Below are 19,754 nucleotides of genomic sequence, written 5' to 3'. Positions count from 1 at the left end.
ATAGGGTTTTGAGTGAATCCATGAATAAATGAAAGCAGAGATGGAAAGGTGACAGAAAAAGAAACTTGTCAAAAGCAAGATCTCGAAGCCTTGAGATCTAATCTGCAACCTTTTTTCCCCCCCAAAGTAAGCTCTACACCCAAGCTGGAGCTTGAATTCATGACCCTGAGATCAAGGGTCGCATACTGACTGGGCCAGCCAGGCGCCCCTAATAGGCAACTTTTAATATCCCTGAAGTATCATGGGTCTCCTCCCTACTGAGGAACTCAGAAATAGGTTATTTCAAAGCAGCACAGTGCCTGCCACTGTAGCAAAGAAGGGGTACATTTGGAACTGCTAAGAACCGAGTGTCTGGAGCCTGTCTGCATTCAACTTCTAGCTTTCCCCCGTCCACCAGAACAATCTCAGGACACACAAGCTGCCCGTGCCTTTGTTTTGCTACCTGCAAAATGGGGACCATAAGATTGGCTAGCATTTATTGAGCACTAACTCTGTGCATTGCACCAAAGGCAGGCCTTTTTTCAGATGGGGACACTGAGGCACAGAGTGGCTACTTAACTTATGGAACGTTACACATATTTCTTGCACACGAAGAGAAACTCGTCAAAACTCAGCAGCAAGCAGGAGAAGCGCCACAGACAGCTCTGAGCTCTCAGGTCTCCCGGAACCGCCGGGGCGGGGCCAAGGGAGGAAGTCCCGCCTCCAAATGGAGGAAGTCCCGCCCCGCACTTCCGCTCCACGCCCCCGCTGGTCCTACCTCCTGCAGTAGGGTAGCGTGTTGGGGATGGCGGAGGCTGGGGACCGCGGTGGGCAGCAGGCGGCCTGCGGGCACGACAGCTACTGCTCGCCGTTGGCCTCCCGTTACGCCAGCCCGGAGATGTGCTTCATGTTTAGCGACAGGTGCAAGTTCCGGACCTGGCGGCAGCTCTGGCTGTGGCTGGCGGAGGCTGAGCAGGTAACGCGCGGCGAGGAGGGGAGGGGAGGGACGGACGGGGAGGGCACGCCCCAGCACGTGCGGGGCTCGGCGCCGAGCGGGGGCGGGAGCCCGGGCCTTGGGGGCAGCTGCGCTGCTATTTTCAGCCGAGTGTCCCTTTCCTGAGGAGCTGTGGCCGCAGGAAGGTCAGGGCAGGAGGCCCGGGAGTCGACACCTGTTGCCTCCCCTGTGTTGACTCAGGGAAGTTAGAGACCCGGCGGCGGCGGCGGCGAGAAATGCACGCCGCGGTTCTAAGGATGTATCTCGGCCCTTCCTGCAGGAATACTCCGCCGGCCACGGACACCGAGCGCTCGCTACGTGCTGTTGTGCTGCGCTAATTTCTTCCCGCATCTCTTCCCGTTTAACCCATAAAGACTTGGCACGCCTGGTGGTGCCTGCCCCACGTTCTGTGGGAGAGGGCAAGCCTCATGATAGCCGAGCGCGTTACTTGCCCCTGACCAGGGTGTGAACCTGCCTCAGTGCAGAGCCTGAGCGCTTGGCCACTTCGTCTTCCCCACTTGCCTCAGCGTAGTTGGTGACAGGACTGCCCGCTCCACTCGGCTGCGTTCCGCTTTCCCGAGGCGGGAGAATCAGGGTCGGGGATTATTAGATTGGGTTTCTGGGGTCTCTCATGAGAGCTGCACATAGAGTTATGTAGCCCAAGGCTTTCAGAAATAGCTCCAGAGGGGCCTTCCCGGAGGAGTCGAAGGAAACTGAAGGTGATCCAGAGAGCTATAAAGTTTCAGGGGGAAAGTGCCGCAACAGGCGAGATGGGAGTGTCCTCTGGAAGGACATCAGTAAACATGGAAACAATGTGAGTAGTGCCTGGGACCGAGATACAGCGCAACTCCCCAAACAGGAGACTCTTCCTGGATTCTCCCCCTCGCCTCACTGTGCTCCAGAAAATTAAGTGACCTAATAATAGTGGACACTTTTTATCATGCCTACTACGCCGGACACTGTCTTAAGACCTTGTGTGTTAATGGCTCATTAATCTTCAAAACAACATTGTATGATAAGTCCTGTTTTACAGATGTTTGACAGATGGTGGAATGGAGGCACAGAAAGCCTTCATAAACTATTGGCTCTGATAACGATAATGGGTAGAGGAGGACATTGATAGTGTGTTGTGATTTATCATGTACTGGCTTGTACTCTTTTCTCTTTCACATGATACTCCATGATATAGGTGAGGATAGTGGCGCCCGAAGCCTTTGCAGGATCACCATAGCTAGTAAATGTCTTCTGGCTGGAATTGAAATGTAGGGTCCTCTAAATATGTGTTCTTTCCTCTGCCCAGTTTACACATTGCCTGAAATGCATACAATTTTGGTATAATCTCCTGCGTTTGGATTATCTGTTAGGGTGTCAAAATGAGCATAAATTGCATAATAATTTAGTAGGTAAGAAAAAAGTTGAGTAAGAAATTAGGAGAAATGCAGAAAAGCTGGAGTAGGGGATGAATTTTAACAAGATGCCTTGCGTCGGGGTAGGAAGCAGTTTGGCCACACCGCCCCCTGCTGCTTTGCTTTGGGAGGAGCCCTGAGATACCCTACCCACTGGCTAACAATCCAAGGCTGCTCTGCCCATGTGGTGTCTGAGCTCTTGAAATATGACTAGTGTGACTGAAGAACTGAATTTTTACTTTTTATTTTCAATCACTTTAAATGTAAACAGCCACATCTGGCAAGTAGCTACCATCCTGAACAAGATAGGCCTAACATGCAAGATCCTCCCCAGGGCCAATGCTTTAGAGTTTCAAGTGACGTTTGTTTGTTTTTAAAGATTTTATTTATTTATTCATGAGGAACACAGAGAAAGAGAAGGAGGCAGGGACACAGGCAGACGGAGAAGCAGGCTCCATGCCGGGAGCCTGACTCAGGACTTGATCCCGGAACCCCAGGATCACGCCCTGGGCGGGAGGCAGGCGCTCAACCGCTGAGCCACCCAGGCATCCCTCCAGTGAGGTTTGAATGAATTTCACCAGTCTGTGTATTAACTTGAATCCTGGGTTCTGAGCGGCCTGTGGGCTGCAAGCTGTTTTTTGCTAGCCCAATTTTTCCAGTGATGGAAGAATGTAAGATGTTGATGTGTTTATTTTCTCAGTGACATTCTGTAAAAGTTTTTGGCTTTACTATATTTGCTGTATGTAATTTGTTGGCAAAACCGCTTGCAACTTTCTTAATTTTCATTTCTCTAAGTAGATCCACTTGGCTCAAATGTAAAGCTGTGGCCTAGATCCCACACGTAGGACACTTACAGGCCAAGCACTAAGGGGTATGCAATAAATACAAGCTCTCCTTAGGGGAGTATACATTCTAGGGGGAGGGACAGGCTAATAGATTTGTAAAAATGTCATTTGGTTATAACTGCTGTAAATAAATTTAGGCTAAAGGGATAGATGAATGAGATAAGGATGTTTCACAGTGGAGTCAGGAAAGACCTCTTTGAGGAGATGATATTTGAGCCCAGAGACCAAAACATGTGAGCCATGAGCCAGGCAGTGATATAAGGGCAGAGTGAACAAAGATCAGAATTATATTGTTTATTTTGGTGTTTACTTAGAATGTAATTTGCCATGATTCATTAAGAAAATCATGCCCTCCAGGGCATCTGGGTGGCTCAGTCGGTTGAGCATCTGACTCTTGGTTTCTGCTCTGGTTGTGATCTCAGGGTCATGGGATTGAACCCCACATGGGTGGGGCTCCACAGTCTGTGGAGTCTGCTTGAGATTCTCTTTTCCTATGTCCCTCCCGTGCTCGCTTCGGCAGCACATATACTAAAATCCTATGTCCCTCCCCATGTGTGTGCTTGCTCTCTCCCTCTCTCTCTTCCTCTCTGGAGTAAATAAATAAAATCTTTTTTAAAAAAGGAAAAAGAATATTGTGCCCTCCTCCGTGTGCTTTTAGCTACTTCAAGTTTTATTTTTATTTTTTTCTAAAGATTTATTTATTTTAGGGTGTGTGTGTGTGTGAGGGAGGTGGCAAGAGGGCGTAGCAAAGAGAGAGGGAGAAGCAGACTCCCCACTGAGCAGGGAGCCTGTTGCAGGGCTCAGTCCCAAGTCCCTGAGATCATGACCTGAGCTGAAATCAAAAGCTGGTGACACTTAACCAACTGAGCCACCCAGAGCCCCGCCCCAAATTTTAATTTGAGAATTGGGAGGTGGAGGGCCCCTGGGTGACTCAGTTAGTTGAGTGCTTTTGGCTCTGTATTGAGTCCTGCATCAGGCTCCCTGCTCAGTGGGGAGTCTGCTTCTCCCTCTCCCTCTGCCCCTCCCCTCTGCTTATTCTCTCCCCCACCATATAAATAAATAAAATCTTAAAAAAAAAAAATAAAGAAGGGCATGACTCAGAGCTCCAGGTAGGTCTTCCTCAACCCCTGGATTCTCATCTCCATTCACCTCTGAACTCGTCCTTTAAAAAAAAAAAAGAAGAAGAAGAATTGGGAGGTGGAGCATAAATGCTAATATGAACCAGTTTTTTTCTTGGTGTCACTTCAAGTCATTGTGACACTTGAGGTTATTTATTTTGTTTTGCTTGTTCTGCAGGCATTGGGTTTGCCTATCACAGATGAACAAATCCAGGAGATGAAATCAAATCTGGACAACATCGACTTCAAGATGGCAGCTGAGAAAGAGAAACAGTTGCGACATGATGTGATGGCTCATGTGCATACGTTTGGCCACTGCTGCCAGAAAGCTGCTGCCATAATTCATCTTGGTGCCACCTCCTGCTATGTTGGAGACAATACAGTAGGAGCCTCTGTTGTTTTGTTTCCACTTAGGATTTATACATTTTATTTGATTTTGTCTAGTTTGAGGAAGTGACTCCATAGATCTTTAGTTTTAGGGAGTATCCTAAATTCAGGAATTTTCTGCTTTAGTTATCTTTCCAATCTAAACTATAAGCCCCTAATGACCTCCATAAAATAAGGCCAGCAGATATTGTTTATGCATTGGTTGGCTGGACATAAGTCGAGGTTGTAGTGTTTTAGTGGCAAGGTAACTGTCCAAAGGGATTTTCTTTCCAAAGTCCTTTATAACCCTTTGCTGTACTTCTGAAAAAAAGAAAGGATTGCATAATTATTCTTTTTTTATTCATTATGGTTCTTTCACAAAACACTTAGTAGAAGCAGCTTATTGTCAAACATGAAAAAGTAATAATCACATTTTCCTAGAGTTTACTGGTGCTTGGCAGTATTCTGAGCACTTTGTATGTGTTGCTTCATTTATTCACAACAACCATAAGAGAGTTGCTTTTGTCTCTATTCTTTTTTTTAAAGATTTTAAGTAGACCCAGCACCCAACATTTGGTTCGAGCTCACAACCCTGCAATCCAGAGCCACACGATCTTACTAACTGAGCTAGCCCAGTGCCACCTTTTAGCTCTGTTTTTCAATAGCTTCTTGAGGTGTTGTTTACATACCATGAATTTACCCATCTTTTTTTTTTTTTTTTTTTTTTTTTTTTTTTTAATTTTTATTGATTTTATGATAGTCACAGAGAGAGAGAGAGACACAGAGAGGCAGAGACACAGGCAGAGGGAGAAGCAGGCTCCATGCACCGGGAGCCCGACGTGGGAATCGATCCCGGGTCTCCAGGATCGCGCCCTGGGCCAAAGGCAGGCGCCAAACCGCTGCGCCACCCAGGGATCCCGAATTTACCCATCTTAAATGTATAATTCAATGAGTTTAGTAAATTTATGCAGTACATTCTTCACTCCAGTTTTGTGACACATCCCTCACTCTGAGAAGTTCTCCTGCTTGTTTGCAGTCAGTCCTCACTCCTGCTTTCCAGCCCAAGCGACCATTGAGCTGTTCTCTTCCTCTGTAGTTTTGCCTTTTCTGGTAATAACATATAAATGAAATCAGAGTATGTAGTCTTTTGGATCTGGGTTTATGAACCCTGTCTTTACAACTGAGGACACTTAAAGAGAGGCTGAAGAACGTGCCTAATGCCACACAGCTAGGAGGATACAAGTCCGGGGAAAATGACTTCAAAGCTGTGCTCTTACACTGTGCTGTAGGACCAGAAGTTCGATCCCAGATATGCTTCCAATTCAGAAAGAAGCCACTGATTTTTTTAAGATTTTATTTATTTATTCATGAGAGACAGAGAGAGAGAGATGCAGAGACACAGGCAGAGGGAAAAGCAGACTCCACGCAGGGAGCCCAATGTGGGACCCGATCCCGGGACCCCAGGATCACACTCTGGGCCAAAGGCAGGTGCTAAACTGCTGAGCCACCCAGGGATCCCCAGAAGCCACTAATTTTTAAGTTGCCCCAAATACTTGTAGTCTCAAGTGGTACATAATTAAGGGCAGCTAAAGAAAGAACAACAGTCATCTTACTTGGAATATAGTTGTTTTACGTGTGAGGTCGGGCCCAGCAATTACTATCTCCCCGACTGGCCTGAAATAAATCTCTTATTTCCCTCCAGAATGGCTTCAGATTTCCTAAACCTTGATGTTCCGATTCATGTCTTTTTGTTGTTGTTAGTGGTTATAGATGTGAACAAAGGAGGTGAAACTAATGAAATGTGCCCCCGGGAAGCTTCTCAGAGACTCAGGCACTCCTCTTTGGGAAGATCTAGAGCTTGTTGACCTGGACATCGTCACAGTATCTTGGATGAGGGTTGCCCTGTAACTGTTTTCCAGTTGTTTTAGATACCACATATATAGGCCTTTACTAGCATAAGGGTTTTGTTCCTCAGAGATCCCAGAAGCACGACTGTCTAGGTTGCGTGCTTTTAAAACCACAATCTGAAAAGAACAACTTCTGTTAACATCTTCTGGCTTGCACAGAGGGTTGCAATAGTGAGGTAGGCAGCTAGCTGAGAAGCCCAGTTGTGATGGCCTAAAAGTGTTATGTAATAATATTGTTTGGGCAAAACTGTCTAATATGAGACCACTACATTTTCCTTTGCAGGACCTGATTATTCTTAGAAATGCGATTGACCTGCTCTTGCCAAAGGTAAGGTTTGCCAGCCCTGGGTTCCCCATGATAGGAGATGGGCATCACTTCCTAATAAATCAGTGCAATGTGAATATTAAATAGATTCTCCTTTACTCAGATGAATGATCCTGTATCTCCTCTGTAGAACTAATTGTCTCTCTTTGGGTTAAAATGTGCTAAGTGAATGCTTTTTAAAACACAGCTTTTTAAATGAAGGAAGTTAGCCAGCAGCTTATTGTTGAAATAGGTGGGTCAGATTTATGATTTTGTCCTGTTTTTCTGCATGAGTATATAAGTCGTCTTTTGGTAGTTGTTCCTCAGAGATCCCAGAAGCACGACTGTCTAGGTTGCGTGCTTTTAAAACCATAATCTGAAAAGAACAACTTCTGTTAACATCTTCTGGCTTGCACAGAGGGTTGCTAATAGAAAGGTAGGCAGCTAGTTGAGAAGCCCAGTTTCAACATTGGTTGAACACTGGTTACTCTGAACTCTTCAAGGCACTATTTTTCTTTTTAAGATTTATTTATTTATTTATTCAGAGAGAGAGAGAGAGGCAGACACACAGGCAGAGGGAGAAGCAGGCTCCATGCAGGGAGCCTGATGTGGGACTCGATCCTGGGTTTCCAGGATCACATCCCAGGCTGCAGGCGGCACTAAACCGCTGCGCCACCAGGGCTGCCCTTTTCAAGGCACCTTGAGATACAAAGATGAAAAGATAATGCCTCTGCCTTTCACAGGCTAGAGATTTAATTTTTTATTAAATTGTCTAAAAGTTTAGTTCCTGATTATGTAACAAGCGCACCCTAAACTTACTCTTTACTACATGGTCTCTCTTATAGCTTGCTAGAGTGATCTCTCGGCTTGCTGACTTTGCTAAGGAACGAGCTGATCTTCCTACCTTAGGTTTCACACATTTCCAGTAAGTGATATGGTTACTTCTTGGGTTGTGGGCTTGTTTGTGTGCATTTGACTTTCATTTCCTCCTTCAGTTTCCCCTCTCCATGGAAGCCTGGAGGTGAAGACTCTCAAAACATAATTTAAGCAAATAACTTGGGATGCTTATGAAGAATGAACCTTGTCCCTATCTGAGAAGCTATACTCATAAGAGTTCATTTGGGGAACATTGGGAGACATGAATCAAGAGCCTTAGAAAGCATTCATGCTCCTTGATTTAGTCTTCCATTTTTGAGACTCTTGCCCAAGAAAGTAATCTAAATTTTGCAAAAAGCCTATGTACAAAGATGTTTGTTAAAATACTAGTTTTTTTGTTTTTTTGGTTTTTTTTAAAGATTTTATTCATTCATTCATGAAAGGCACAGAGAGAGAGAGAGAGAGAGAGGGGCAGAGACACAGGCAGAGGGAGAAGCAGGCTCCATGCAGGGAACCTGACATGGGACTTGATCCCGGGTCTCCAGGATCAGGCCCTGGGCTGAAGGTGGCGCTAAACCGCTGAGCCACCCGGGCTGCCCAAAATACTAGTTTTGATAATAAGCATTGGAAACAATCTAAATGGCCACAATGATAGAGTAATTCAAGAAGGTAAAGTATATAGTATGGTTATAGGCTGGAATAATATGCAGCCATTAAATGATGCATGTAAGACTAATATTGTGGAAATATGCTCAGGTTAACATTATGGGAAAAAATTGCACATGGTAGATTGTACAAAGATTGGAAGAAATTACATCAAGATGTAAATATTGATTTCTCTAGTTTATGGGATAATAGGATAATTAAAATTTTCCCTATATTTTGTATTTTTGATTTTTAAAATGTGCAAGCATTTTTATGATAAAATCCTTTTCAAAACCGAGAATGTCATTTTTGGAATATTAGTAGCAGATTTCTAATGATGGTATTTCAGTAGTGGTGTGTTAACATCTGCCTTAGGTTTTGATGGGATATTGCTATTGCAACAAGGATATTATTGTCTATAATTTAGGAAAGTCTGCTGAGTTTAATCTTCATCAAAGTTAGGGCATGCATTTACTGGTAGCAGAAACCTGAAGAAATTGTTCATGAGGAGTCATTGTGCAGTGTGTAGGGGTTGGCCATGACACATATTGCCTTCTGCTGGCTTCCTGGCATTACCTGAGTTGTAACTTCTCTTCCTCTCCTATGACTATTGGAGAGTGATCAGAGAATGCACGCATCCCAGTATTCCTCTGGGTATAGTGTGATGAGAGGTACCTGCTGCCAGTTTTAGTAGGCCTTAAACACTTAGAAAATGTATTGATGAAGGGTGCCTGGGTGGCTCAGCGGTTGAGCATCTGTCTTTGGCTCAGGGTGTGATCCCGGGGGAGAGAGAATCTCGAGTCCCACATCAGGCTCCCTTTGAGGAGCCTGCTTCTCCCCTGCCTCTGTCTCTGCCTCTCTCTCACTCTCTCATGAATAAATAAATAAAATCTTAAAAAAAAAAGTATCGATGCATAGGTATCATCTCAGTATAGGTCAGTCCCTGTAATTAAAAAACAGCTTTGGGGCACCAGGCTGGCTCAGTTTGTAGAACATACAACTCTCAACCTCAGGGTTGTGAGTTTAAGCCCCATGTTGAGCATGGAGTACACTTTAAAAAAGGTTGGGGGTGCCTGTGTGGCTTAGTCAGTATAGCGGCTGACTTTTGATTTTGGCTCAGGTCATGATCTCAGGGTCCTCGGATTGAGCCCTCTGTCAGACTCCCTGTGTGGTGGGAGTCTGCTTCAGAGTTCTTGTTCTCCCTCTGCACCTCCCCCTGCTCTCTCTCTTTCTCTTTCTCTCTATTTATTTAAATATTTTATTTATTTATTCATGAGAGACACAGAGAGAGAGAGAGGCAGAGACACAGACAGAGGGAGAAGCAGGCTTCCATGCAGGGAGCCTGACATGGGACTTGATCCTGGGTCTCCAGGATCACACCCTGGTCCAAAGGTGGTGCTAAACCGCTGAGCCACCAGGGCTGCCCTCTCTCTCTCTTTTTAAATATTTTATTTATTCGTGAGAGACACAGAGAGAGAGTCAGAGATACAGGTAGAGGGAGAACCAGGCTTCCTGCAGGGAGCCTAATGTGGGACTTGATCCCAGGACTCCAGGATCACGCCCTGAGCTGAAGGCAGATGCTCAACCACTGAGCCACCCAGATGTCGCTCTTTCCCTCTCTCAAATAAATAAACCTTTTTAAAAAGAGGAAGCAGGGGCAGCCCGGGTGACTCAGCGGTTTAGCACTGCCTTCAGGCCAGGGCCTGATCCTGGAGACCCAGGATCGAGTCCCACATCAGATTCCCTGCATAGAACCTGCTTCTGTCTCTGCCTGTGTCTCTGCCTGCCATCTTTCTCTCTCTCTCTCTCTCTCTCTCATGAATAAATAAATAAAATATTTAAAAAATAATAAAAGGGGAAGCAACTTTATTGAGATATAATTCACATACTAAAAAATTCACCCTTTTTAAGTGCACAATTAGTGTTGCTGTTATTAAGATTTATTTCAGGGGTGCTTAGGTGGCTCAGTGGGTAAAACGTCTGCCTTCAGCTCTGGGTTATGATCCCAGAGTCCTGGGATCAAGCCCGCAGCATTGCCCTCCCTGCTCAGTGGGGAGTTTGCTTCTACCTCTACCTCTGCTTTCTGCCTGCCAGTTCCCTTTCTTGTGAGCGTGCACTCTCCCTCCCTTCTCCTCCTCCCCTCCCCCCTTTCTCTCTCTCTCCCTCTTCCCTCCTTCTATCAAAGAAATAAAATCTTAACAAAAAAAAAGATTTATTAGAGAGCAAGTGGGGAGAAGTGCAGGGGGAGGGGGGAGAAAGAATCTCAAGCTGATTCTCCACTTGAGATTGACATGGGGCTCAATCCTTCCGCCCCGAGATCACCACCTGAGCCAAAATCAAGAGTCGGATGCCCAACTGACTGAGCCAACTATGTGCCCGTAATTAGTGACTTTTTAGTATATTTACAGAGTTACAAAGTCACCAGTACATAATTTCAGAATATTTCCATCACCCCTCAAAAAAAAAACCTATGCCCATTAGCAATCACTCCCATTCCCTCCTGGCAATCAATGTCTCCTCCTGGCAATCACAATCTATTTTCTGTCTATGGATTTGCCTCTTCTGGACATTTTATTTAAATAGAGTCATACAATATTCATCTTGGTATAACTGGCTTTATTCACTTAATATAATGTTTTCAGTGTTCATCCATATTGTAGCATGTAGGGTTTTTTTTTTTGTTGTTGTTGTTGTTGTTGTTGTTTTATAGCCAGAATGGTGGATATACCAGATTTTGTTTGTCCATTCTTCAGTTAATAGACATTTGGGTTGTTTCTACTTTGTGGCTGTTATGTACAGTGCTGCTGTGAACAGATCCAGGCAAAGCCATTCGCTTATACTAGTAATCTATTAGCAAGAATTAGATAGAAAACTACTATGATATTTAGGGATATATTGTGCTTGTGGTGTTCCTTCATGTTGCCAGCTGTTTGTGTCATTAGCCTAGTGGGAGAGAAAATGCATCAGGGATGAGCTAGGTCATGTATTAGAACTCCAGCTTTATTGCAGTGTATTCATAATTTAAGTTTTGTGTTCAGGAACAGACCTACAAGGGATTGATTTAGACTTGGAACAGGGAGCAAAGCCACCAGGTGTTACATTAGAATCCCTTGTTGTGTGTGTTCTGGGGTTCTCCACAGCATGGCTAACCTCTTATCAGATCTGGTCTCACAGAGGCTTTCCTTTACTGGCAGTCTAGAGTAGCATTCTCCAGTGTCCTCATTTTATGTTTTCATATTTCTGACAAAAAAATCAATAGTTACTTTGTTTACTTGTTTACATCACAATATGAACTCCATTGGATAGGAGCCTTGTCTGTTTTATTTGTTGTATTTTCATATTTTTTTAAAGATTTTATTTATTTATTCATGAGAGAGAGGCACAGACACAGGCAGAGAGAGGGAGAAGCAGGCTTCACGCAGGAAGCCTGACATGGGACTTGATCCTGGGTCTCCAGGATCACGACCTGGACTGAAGGCGGCGCTAAACCGCTGAGCCACCCGGGTACCCTATTTGTTGTATTTTCAAAACCAGAACACATTGGATACTTGATAAATATTTGTTGCCTGAGTGTATTTAACTTGCCAGAGTCTGGGAACAAACAAGACAGACATTGTCCCTGCCCTTACATTGCCTCTTGATGATAAAGAAGCATATTAGGAGACCTTTAGTTTTATAATCAATGAAATTTTATGAATGATCCTTATTTGCTGAAACTTCTTAGCTCTGGTTTTGTTTACCCTGGTTTCTCTATCTCTTTAATTCTTCCCCTTTCCAGAGGTAGCAGTTTATTTGAAGAAGCAGTGAAGCTTTTATGAAGTAAGTTCTTGGTTTGAGACTTCCATGTGTCCTTTTTGGGTCTTTTTCAGGCCTGCTCAGCTGACCACAGTTGGGAAACGTTGCTGTCTTTGGATTCAGGATCTTTGCATGGATCTCCAGAACCTAAAGCGTGTCCAAGATGACCTGCGCTTCCGAGGAGTAAAGGGCACCACTGGCACTCAAGCCAGCTTCCTGCAGCTCTTCGAGGGAGATGAACAGAAGGTATTCTGAGAGCAGCCCGGGGGACATGGAAACTCAGTGGTGAGAGCATCAGAGATAAAGCTGACCTTCAGGATAGGAGGAGAGATTGATTTTGGGACAAGTGGAGTCTTTGGACTGGAACGGGTACCAAGGGTTGAAACCTGGGCAGGATATGGAGATGCTCTCATAACTGGTCATACTTGGACTTCTACAGAAATGTCTTTTTCTTCCAAGGTAGAGCAGCTTGACAAGATGGTAACAGAAAAGGCCGGATTTAATAGGTAGGTAAATGGGGGAAAAGCGTTGGCTTCCCTCCTGAGTGATGGAAGGCTTGTGTTCAGTGGACCGATAGATTTGACCCTAACTTTTTCTTCCTTTGTCCTCTACCCGTTTCCTTTTATCTCTGGCTTGGATTTTATTTTCTTATAGTCTAGATTTTATCTTTTTGTAGTCTACAAGGAGAAGGCAAGTGTTTACTTCTGAGATTTTTAGGATAATCTCACCCATGTCGAGGTTCTCCAGTGGGTTCATCTAAATCTGATCATTTCCACTGAAGGCCACAAGGTTTCACCATGGCTCCTCCTTCCAGTCATTTCCATCAGGCTGTGTGGCAGGACTTGGGTACACAGGCCCATGCTTCCTTCTTGGGTCTGGGGGTTAGTAAAAAGGGTGGAAGAACAGTTTGTCCCAGGAACATATCATTGAGGTCATCTGGGCTCAGTGTGACTAAGTATATCAGTGAGACCAAGCTTTTGCTTAAGATGTGTTTTTGCTCATTTATTTGACACAGTCACATTTTGAAGAAAAAAATTTTTTTTCAGATTTTAAGTAATTTCTACACTAATAGAGGGCTCAGACTTAACCCTGAGATCAAGAGTTGCATGCTCTCAGCCAGGCACTGAAATATTTTCACTTACAGTTCTTTTCAATTGATTTCTAGGGCTTTCATCATCACAGGGCAGACTTACACACGAAAAGTAGATATTGAGGTGCTGTCTGTGCTGGCTAGCTTGGGGGCATCCGTGCACAAGGTGAGTGGTGGTAGCAGTTTGTTGGGAGTGGAGCTGAGAGCTTTGCACACCTCAGACAGATGGTATTGGCCTCGGTTTTTTTTTTTTTAAGATTTTATTTATTTATTCATGAGAATACACAGGGAGGAGAGAGAGAGGCAGAGACACAGGCAGAGGGAGAAGCAGACTCCATGCAGGGAGCCTGACGTGGGACTTGATCCTGGGTCTCCAGGATCACGCCCTGGGCTGTAGGCGGCGCTAAACCGCTGAGCCACACCGGCTGCCCGGCCTTGGACCTTTATTTAGTCACATCTCTCAAGAGATGTCAAACTTCATTTTCACCATCTGGGGTCTGTAGGTAATACCTTTTAAATTAAGGTACATTAAAGGGCAAGACTAGCTCCAGTGTTTACACTAAAGCTCATCTTGCATTGTCTTTCCTTGCTCTGTCTTCAGCAATGTTTCACAGAAGTGTTTCCATGCTCCCTTACTTGTTATCCCTGCTCTTCAGGAGCCGGAAGTCTGAGTGAGCTATTACTCTCCGGGAACTCTTGGAGAGGATGTGCTCACCTCCTCCATCAGGCTAGCCTGCTCCCAGAGTCCTGTGCACCAGCAGTGTGGGACGATGCCTGTGGCCCTTTCCTCCTAGATTTGTACTGACATACGACTCCTGGCAAACCTCAAGGAGATGGAGGAACCCTTTGAAAAACAGCAGATTGGTGAGTGTTCTGTGAAGATATGGGAGCACTACAGAGATGCTAGGAGGCCTGTGAGTGGTGTGTTAATAGTTCACCCAGCAGCATACTTGGGCACTCATTGTTCTCTGAAGTCTCTCTGCCTTTGCTTCTCCTCCTTGTATGTGGCAGGCTCAAGTGCGATGCCTTACAAGCGGAATCCTATGCGCTCAGAGAGGTGCTGCAGTCTTGCCCGGCACCTGATGACCCTTATCATGGACCCACTGCAGACGGCATCTGTGCAGTGGTTTGAGCGCACACTGGATGATAGTGCCAATCGGTCAGTAGAAGGGGGATGCCATGTACATGTACAGCAAGGTGGGGGGAAGACCAGAAGAGGAGAAGCAAGTGGATGTTTTGAGCATCTGTGCCCACTGAGCCTGGAGTATAGCAGGGAGGCAGGAACGTAGAACAGTGGGATGAGTGTTAGGATGAGTGGGTACAAGATAATCTCTGTGGTAGTGGTAGTGGCGGTAGAGGAGTCAGGGAAGGCTTCACAGAGGAGGTGATGCTTTAAGACCAAGAAATACAAGCATTTTAAAAAGACCTTTAGGATAAGATATAGAAGCACCTGGGTGGCTCAGTTGGTTAAGGTCTGATTTTGGCTCAGGTCATGATTTCAGGGTTGTGAGATCAAACCCTGTGTCAGGCTCTGCACTGGGTGTGGAGCCTGCTTAAGATTCTCTCCCTCCCCTGCTGCCCTGCCCAGCTCCCTCTCTATAAATAAATAAATAAATAAAGATAATAGGTCTTTAAAAAAAAAAACAAGATTGGAAGCATATATGAAAGCATAAGGGCAGGAGAAAGAATAGTTAGGGAGTTATTAGTAGTCAGGTAGCACTGGGGAATGAAGTGTCTGTGGCAAGAGATGAGATGGGACACGATTACAGATCACAATTAATTTATGAACAGCCCTGTAAGCCTTGAAAAGGAATTTAGTTACTGTGCTAAAGGCAGGTGAGGTATCAACTGGTGTCTTGTCACGATTCTGTGGTGGTTGGTTATGAGATGGGTCAGAAGTAATTTGTAGCTATGAATACAGTACCAACATACACATAGTTTTCTGCTTTATGTTTATACTTAAAGATTTTAGTTTTTAAGTAATTCCTATACGCAATGTGGAGCTCGAATTTACAACCCTGAGATTGAGTCACATGCTCCACCCACTGAGCCAGCCAGACACCCCTATGTATATACTTTTTTTTTAAGGTTTTATTTATTTGAGAGAGAGCAGGAGCAGGGAGGGGGGTGGAGGTACAGGGAGAAGCAGACTCTCCACTGAGCAGGGAGTCCAGTACAGGGATTGATCCATGACCCTGAGATCATAACCTGAGCCCAAGGCAGAGGCTTAGCCAACTAAGCCAGCCAGGCACCCCTATACTTTTTTAAAGCAGTTTCATGTTACTATGGTTTGCTTGCATTGTACTGGGATCTGAAAAAGATATATAGTTAAAGCTAGCTATCTTGGGATCTGTGTGTAATCCAGGGAATAAAACACTTATGGAAACACTGTTGAATACTTTTCAGCAGGGTGTGACCTAATCAGATGTGCCAGCGAAAACACCCTGCAACAATTTGGAGAATCAGTTGTAAGGGGACATAGATCTCATTAGAATGAGTTAGGAGGCTACTTTAAAAAAAAAAAATCCAAGTCTACACTGGCAGTGATCAGAGAGGAAGGATATGGGTAAAATCAGGGACACATTGGCTGGCCTTGGTGGTGGACTAGAGTGAGTATTAAGATCAGGGGTGGGGTGCTAGTGCCATTTACTGAGACAGGAGCAGCCACAGGGAGAAAAAGAGTGGGTTTGACCTGGTGAGCAGGAAGTAGTGAAAAAGTGGCTGAATCCAGTTTGGGGTTTGAGGTACCCAGGGATCAAACAGGTGGAGCTCTCCAGTGGAGTATATGATCTGGCTTGTAAGCAGGTGATCTGGACACCCCTTGTGGGGTGATCAGGATATTGGAGGTCATCAGGATATGGAGGTAGCTGAAGTCATGAGATTAAAGGAAATTGTCCATGTAGTACATGTGGCATGACAAGTCACACAGCTTCTGGGGACACACCCTACATTTCACTAAAATTGATATTTGTTTAAAGAGATAACTGAATTGGCTGTTTGCTTTCCAGACGTATCTGTTTGGCTGAGGCATTTCTCACTGCAGATGCCATATTGAATACGTTGCAGAACATTTCTGAAGGATTGGTGGTATACCCTAAAGTAAGAAGCCTCAGTTAAAAAGTAAAATCTTAGGGAGAAGGATTGGAATGTGGGAGGGGCAGTGAAATATTTTCCTGCTTTATAGCGAGTGTGTTTGGGGAGCTGCATTCTGGTCCAACAGTTCTTCCCAACCAGAGCTCATTCCTAAGGTGGTGACGTAAGCTCTAGAGAACTAACTCTGAAATCTATAATAGACACATTTACAGAAAAAAGTAAGTACTTTGAATTGGCTTACACTGTTTATGAGCATGAATCATCAGCTCTGGTGTGACTGGCAGGGCAGACTATTTCCTTTGCCTGTTTTTAAGTACCTGAGGCAAATGGGTTCATTTCCATTGCGTACTTGGCTCTTGAGGTTGGGCAATGAAATTTAGCAAAGTTCAGGTTTTAGAAATCTTTCAAATGAAGCAACTTTCAAAAGTTTGTTTAAATCAATATTCCTTTTTTAAATCAAAGTAATACTTTGGATTAGAAAGAAAACCGAAAAATACAGTGTGGATGAAAACGATCCATTCTACTCTCTGTCTTCATAAATAAGGCAGTTCATGTCCTTGTGTGTATTGTCGCACTAGATCTTTTACTGTATGTATGACTTTATAACCTTGAACCATCTTAGCCCTCCGTTCATTCTTCTAGGTAATTGAGCGGCGCATTCGGCAAGAGCTACCTTTCATGGCCACAGAGAACATCATCATGGCCATGGTGAAATCTGGGGGTAACCGCCAGGTTTGTTAAATCCTCATGCGTGGATGAGTGGAAGTTTGCACCTTTAGTCCTGTTCTTCCTTTTTTTTTTTTTTTTTTTTAAGATTTTATTTATTTATTCATGAGAGAGAGAGAGAGAGGCAGAGACACAGACAGAGGGAGAAGCAGACTCCATGCAGGGAGCCCAACATGGGACTCGATCCTGGGACTCCAGAATCACACCCTGGGCTGACGGTGGCACTAAACCGCTAAGCCACTGGGGCTGCTCAGTCCTGTTCTTCCTTAAGAGTGAAAGCATTCTTGTCATCACCCTCAGTCATGGTGTTGGAAGAGAACAGTGACCATATTCTGCTGTAGAACAGGCTTTTCTCTGGAGGGTGATTGTGGTGAACTTGGTTCGTTAAAAGTGAATCACTTAATCACCTGTAGAAAGATCCACTCCTAGTGAGGGAATTAGGTCTGAATTTCCAATAGAAAAGGATGGGAAGTGGGCAGGACACAAGCACACATGGTTTATGAAGCTTTAGAGAGGCCAGCACAGGATGGGCATTTATTTCAGGTTCATCCTCAGATATGATCAGAGGGTCAAGATCTTCTTGGAGTTAGACTGTGAGAGGAACCACCTCAGCCTGGAAGGGCTTTGTGTACCAGCCATACATAGACAGCATGGATGTGGTGTTGGATGACTTCTTAAGATGTTCAAATGCCCTCTTAGTAAATGAACCAACAATACCTCACTGTCTTTCTAGGATTGCCATGAGAAAATCAGAGTGCTTTCCCAGGAGGCAGCTGCTGTGGTCAAGGAGGAAGGGGGTGACAATGACCTCATAGAGCGAATCCAGGCTGATGCCTACTTTAGTCCCATTCACTCCCAGTTGGACCGTCTACTGGATCCATCTTCTTTTACAGGTTGTGCATCCCGACAGGTAAGCACTGGCACTTCCATGGTGCTGTAAGCTTCTCCAAATGCCCTCTTTTTAAAATGCTCTTATTTTAATTTTTAAAATTTTTTGAGCGAGAGCAAGTGAGGGGAGGGTGCTGGGGAGGGGCAGAGGGAGAGGGAGAATCCTAAGCAGGCCCCCACCTAGCACAAAGCCCAATCCCACAACCCTGAGGTCATAATCTGAGCCAAAAATCAAGAGTTGGACGGTTTACCAACTCCCAAAGAAGTAGAACAGCCTTACAATAGAGGTTGGGAAAGACTTCTTGGAAGACTTGACATCTAAGCTGAATCTTAGGGACAAGTAGGAGTTGGTAAATACATAGATGTTTTTCATGGGAGAGAAACTACAATCATTTGGGTTTTGCTAGAGCAGCAAGTGTCCAGATGTAGTTACAGGATTTATTTATTTTTTAAAAGATTTTATTTATTTATTCATAGAGACAGAGAGAGAGAGAGGCAGAGACACAGGCAGAGGGAGAAGCAGACATCATACAGAGAGCCTGATGTGGGACTTGATCCAGGGTCTCCAGGATCACGTCCTGGGCTGCAGGCGGCGCTAAACCACTGCACTACCGGGGCTGCCCTAGTTACAGGATTTAAAGTTGGAAGACAAACTGGAGGTAGGAGACCAGCAAGGAAGCTGCTGTAGGCGGCCACGTAGTAGATGACAAGGGTGTTGAGCCAAGGTGGTGGTAGTTGCAGATGAGGAGATTGCAGGGCCATTTAGAGAGTTAACCCTTGGCAGCTTGTTGAATGAAGAGGAGGGAAGAAGCAGTGATGAGTTTAGCTTGGAGAACAGGGTAGACAATGGGAAGACCAACTAAAAGAACAGACTGGGCTGGTTTGTGTGGAAGCACATGTGGGCATGGTGGGTTGAACTGCCAGATATCTAGGGACAGATTTCTGAAAGGCAGTTGAGAAAAATAGAAGTTCAGTGGTGAAGTAAGAGTTTTATCAAATTATTTCTCAGTAATATAAACTGATACTGAAAAAGCTATCAAAGTTTGTCTTTACATTTTCTCTTGTCTGACATTTGCTTTCCTCTTTGGCAGGTGCAGAGATTCTTAGAAGAGGAGGTATATCCCCTGCTAAAACCATATGAAAGTGTAATGAAGGTGAAAGCAGAATTATGTCTGTAGAGTTGGAAAGAATTAAACAAGAAGTTGTTGGCTTCGTTAACTTTTATTGCTGGGTCATGGAAAATTTTTCTCTAATGCCTTATTTTATCTCAAGACCTGTTACCTGAAATTGGATACACTTTTCTTTTTTCTTGTGCGTGGTGCTTCCACATTTTTCAGAGTTTATAGTGCAGAAATAAATTACGTTGGGATGCCTGGGTGGCTCAGTAGGTTAAGCATCTAACTCGGTTTTGCTCAGGTCATGATCTCAGGGTTGTGAGATTGAACCCCATGTCAGGCTCTGTGCTCGATGTGAAGCCAACTTCAGATTCTCTCTCTCCCCCTCAGCCATTCTTACTGCCTGCCCTGCCGCTCCCTCTCTCTAAAAAGGACAAAAACAAAAAGGAAAGAAAAATGATGCTGTGTTGGACTCCGTTTTCTTTTCTTTTTTTTTTTTTTTAAGATTTTGTTTCTTCATGAGAGACACAGAAAGCCAGAGACATAGGCAGAGGGAGAAGTAGGCTCCCTGTGGGGATGCAACTCCAGGAGCCTATGATCACAACCT

At 44.6% G+C, this 19,754-nt stretch overlaps 1 protein-coding gene across 2 annotated transcripts; it reads left to right on the top strand.

Annotated features, from left to right (window-relative positions):
• The first annotated feature begins 729 nt into the window (after positions 1-729).
• On the top strand, positions 730-19,256 carry ADSL (adenylosuccinate lyase). 2 transcript variants are annotated; one of them, XM_072843844.1, is made up of 13 exons: positions 730-955; positions 4,521-4,724; positions 6,899-6,943; positions 7,765-7,844; positions 12,310-12,481; positions 12,695-12,741; positions 13,401-13,491; positions 14,120-14,189; positions 14,337-14,484; positions 16,334-16,424; positions 17,061-17,150; positions 17,878-18,054; positions 19,124-19,256. In XM_072843844.1, the coding sequence occupies exons 1-13, from the start codon at positions 785-787 to the stop codon at positions 19,208-19,210; spliced, it is 1,473 nt and encodes a 490-aa protein (XP_072699945.1). In that variant the 5' UTR covers positions 730-784; the 3' UTR covers positions 19,211-19,256. The 2 variants fall into 2 exon arrangements, with proteins under 2 accessions (XP_072699945.1, XP_072699946.1); XM_072843845.1 differs by lacking the exon at positions 19,124-19,256 and adding an exon at positions 18,510-18,690.
• The last annotated feature ends 498 nt before the right edge of the window (positions 19,257-19,754 follow it).

This window comes from Canis lupus, chromosome 11 (genome assembly GCF_048164855.1).
Source record: "Canis lupus baileyi chromosome 11, mCanLup2.hap1, whole genome shotgun sequence".
Classification (NCBI taxonomy): Eukaryota; Metazoa; Chordata; class Mammalia; order Carnivora; family Canidae; genus Canis; species Canis lupus.
The sequence above is the reverse complement of the archived record's forward strand: the minus strand, read 5'-3'. Positions and strand labels throughout refer to the sequence as shown.

What these genes read in the sequence shown, in the direction of transcription:
- ADSL (XM_072843844.1), top strand. Translation starts at nt 785, where the DNA reads ATGGCGGAGGCTGGGGACCGCGGTGGGCAGCAGGCGGCCTGCGGGCAC. An exon ending in GAAAAGGCCGGATTTAATAG is followed by an intron (nt 12,742 to 13,400) that starts GTAGGTAAATGG and finishes ATTGATTTCTAG; the next exon opens with GGCTTTCATCATCACAGGGC. An exon ending in GATTGGTGGTATACCCTAAA is followed by an intron (nt 16,425 to 17,060) that starts GTAAGAAGCCTC and finishes TCATTCTTCTAG; the next exon opens with GTAATTGAGCGGCGCATTCG.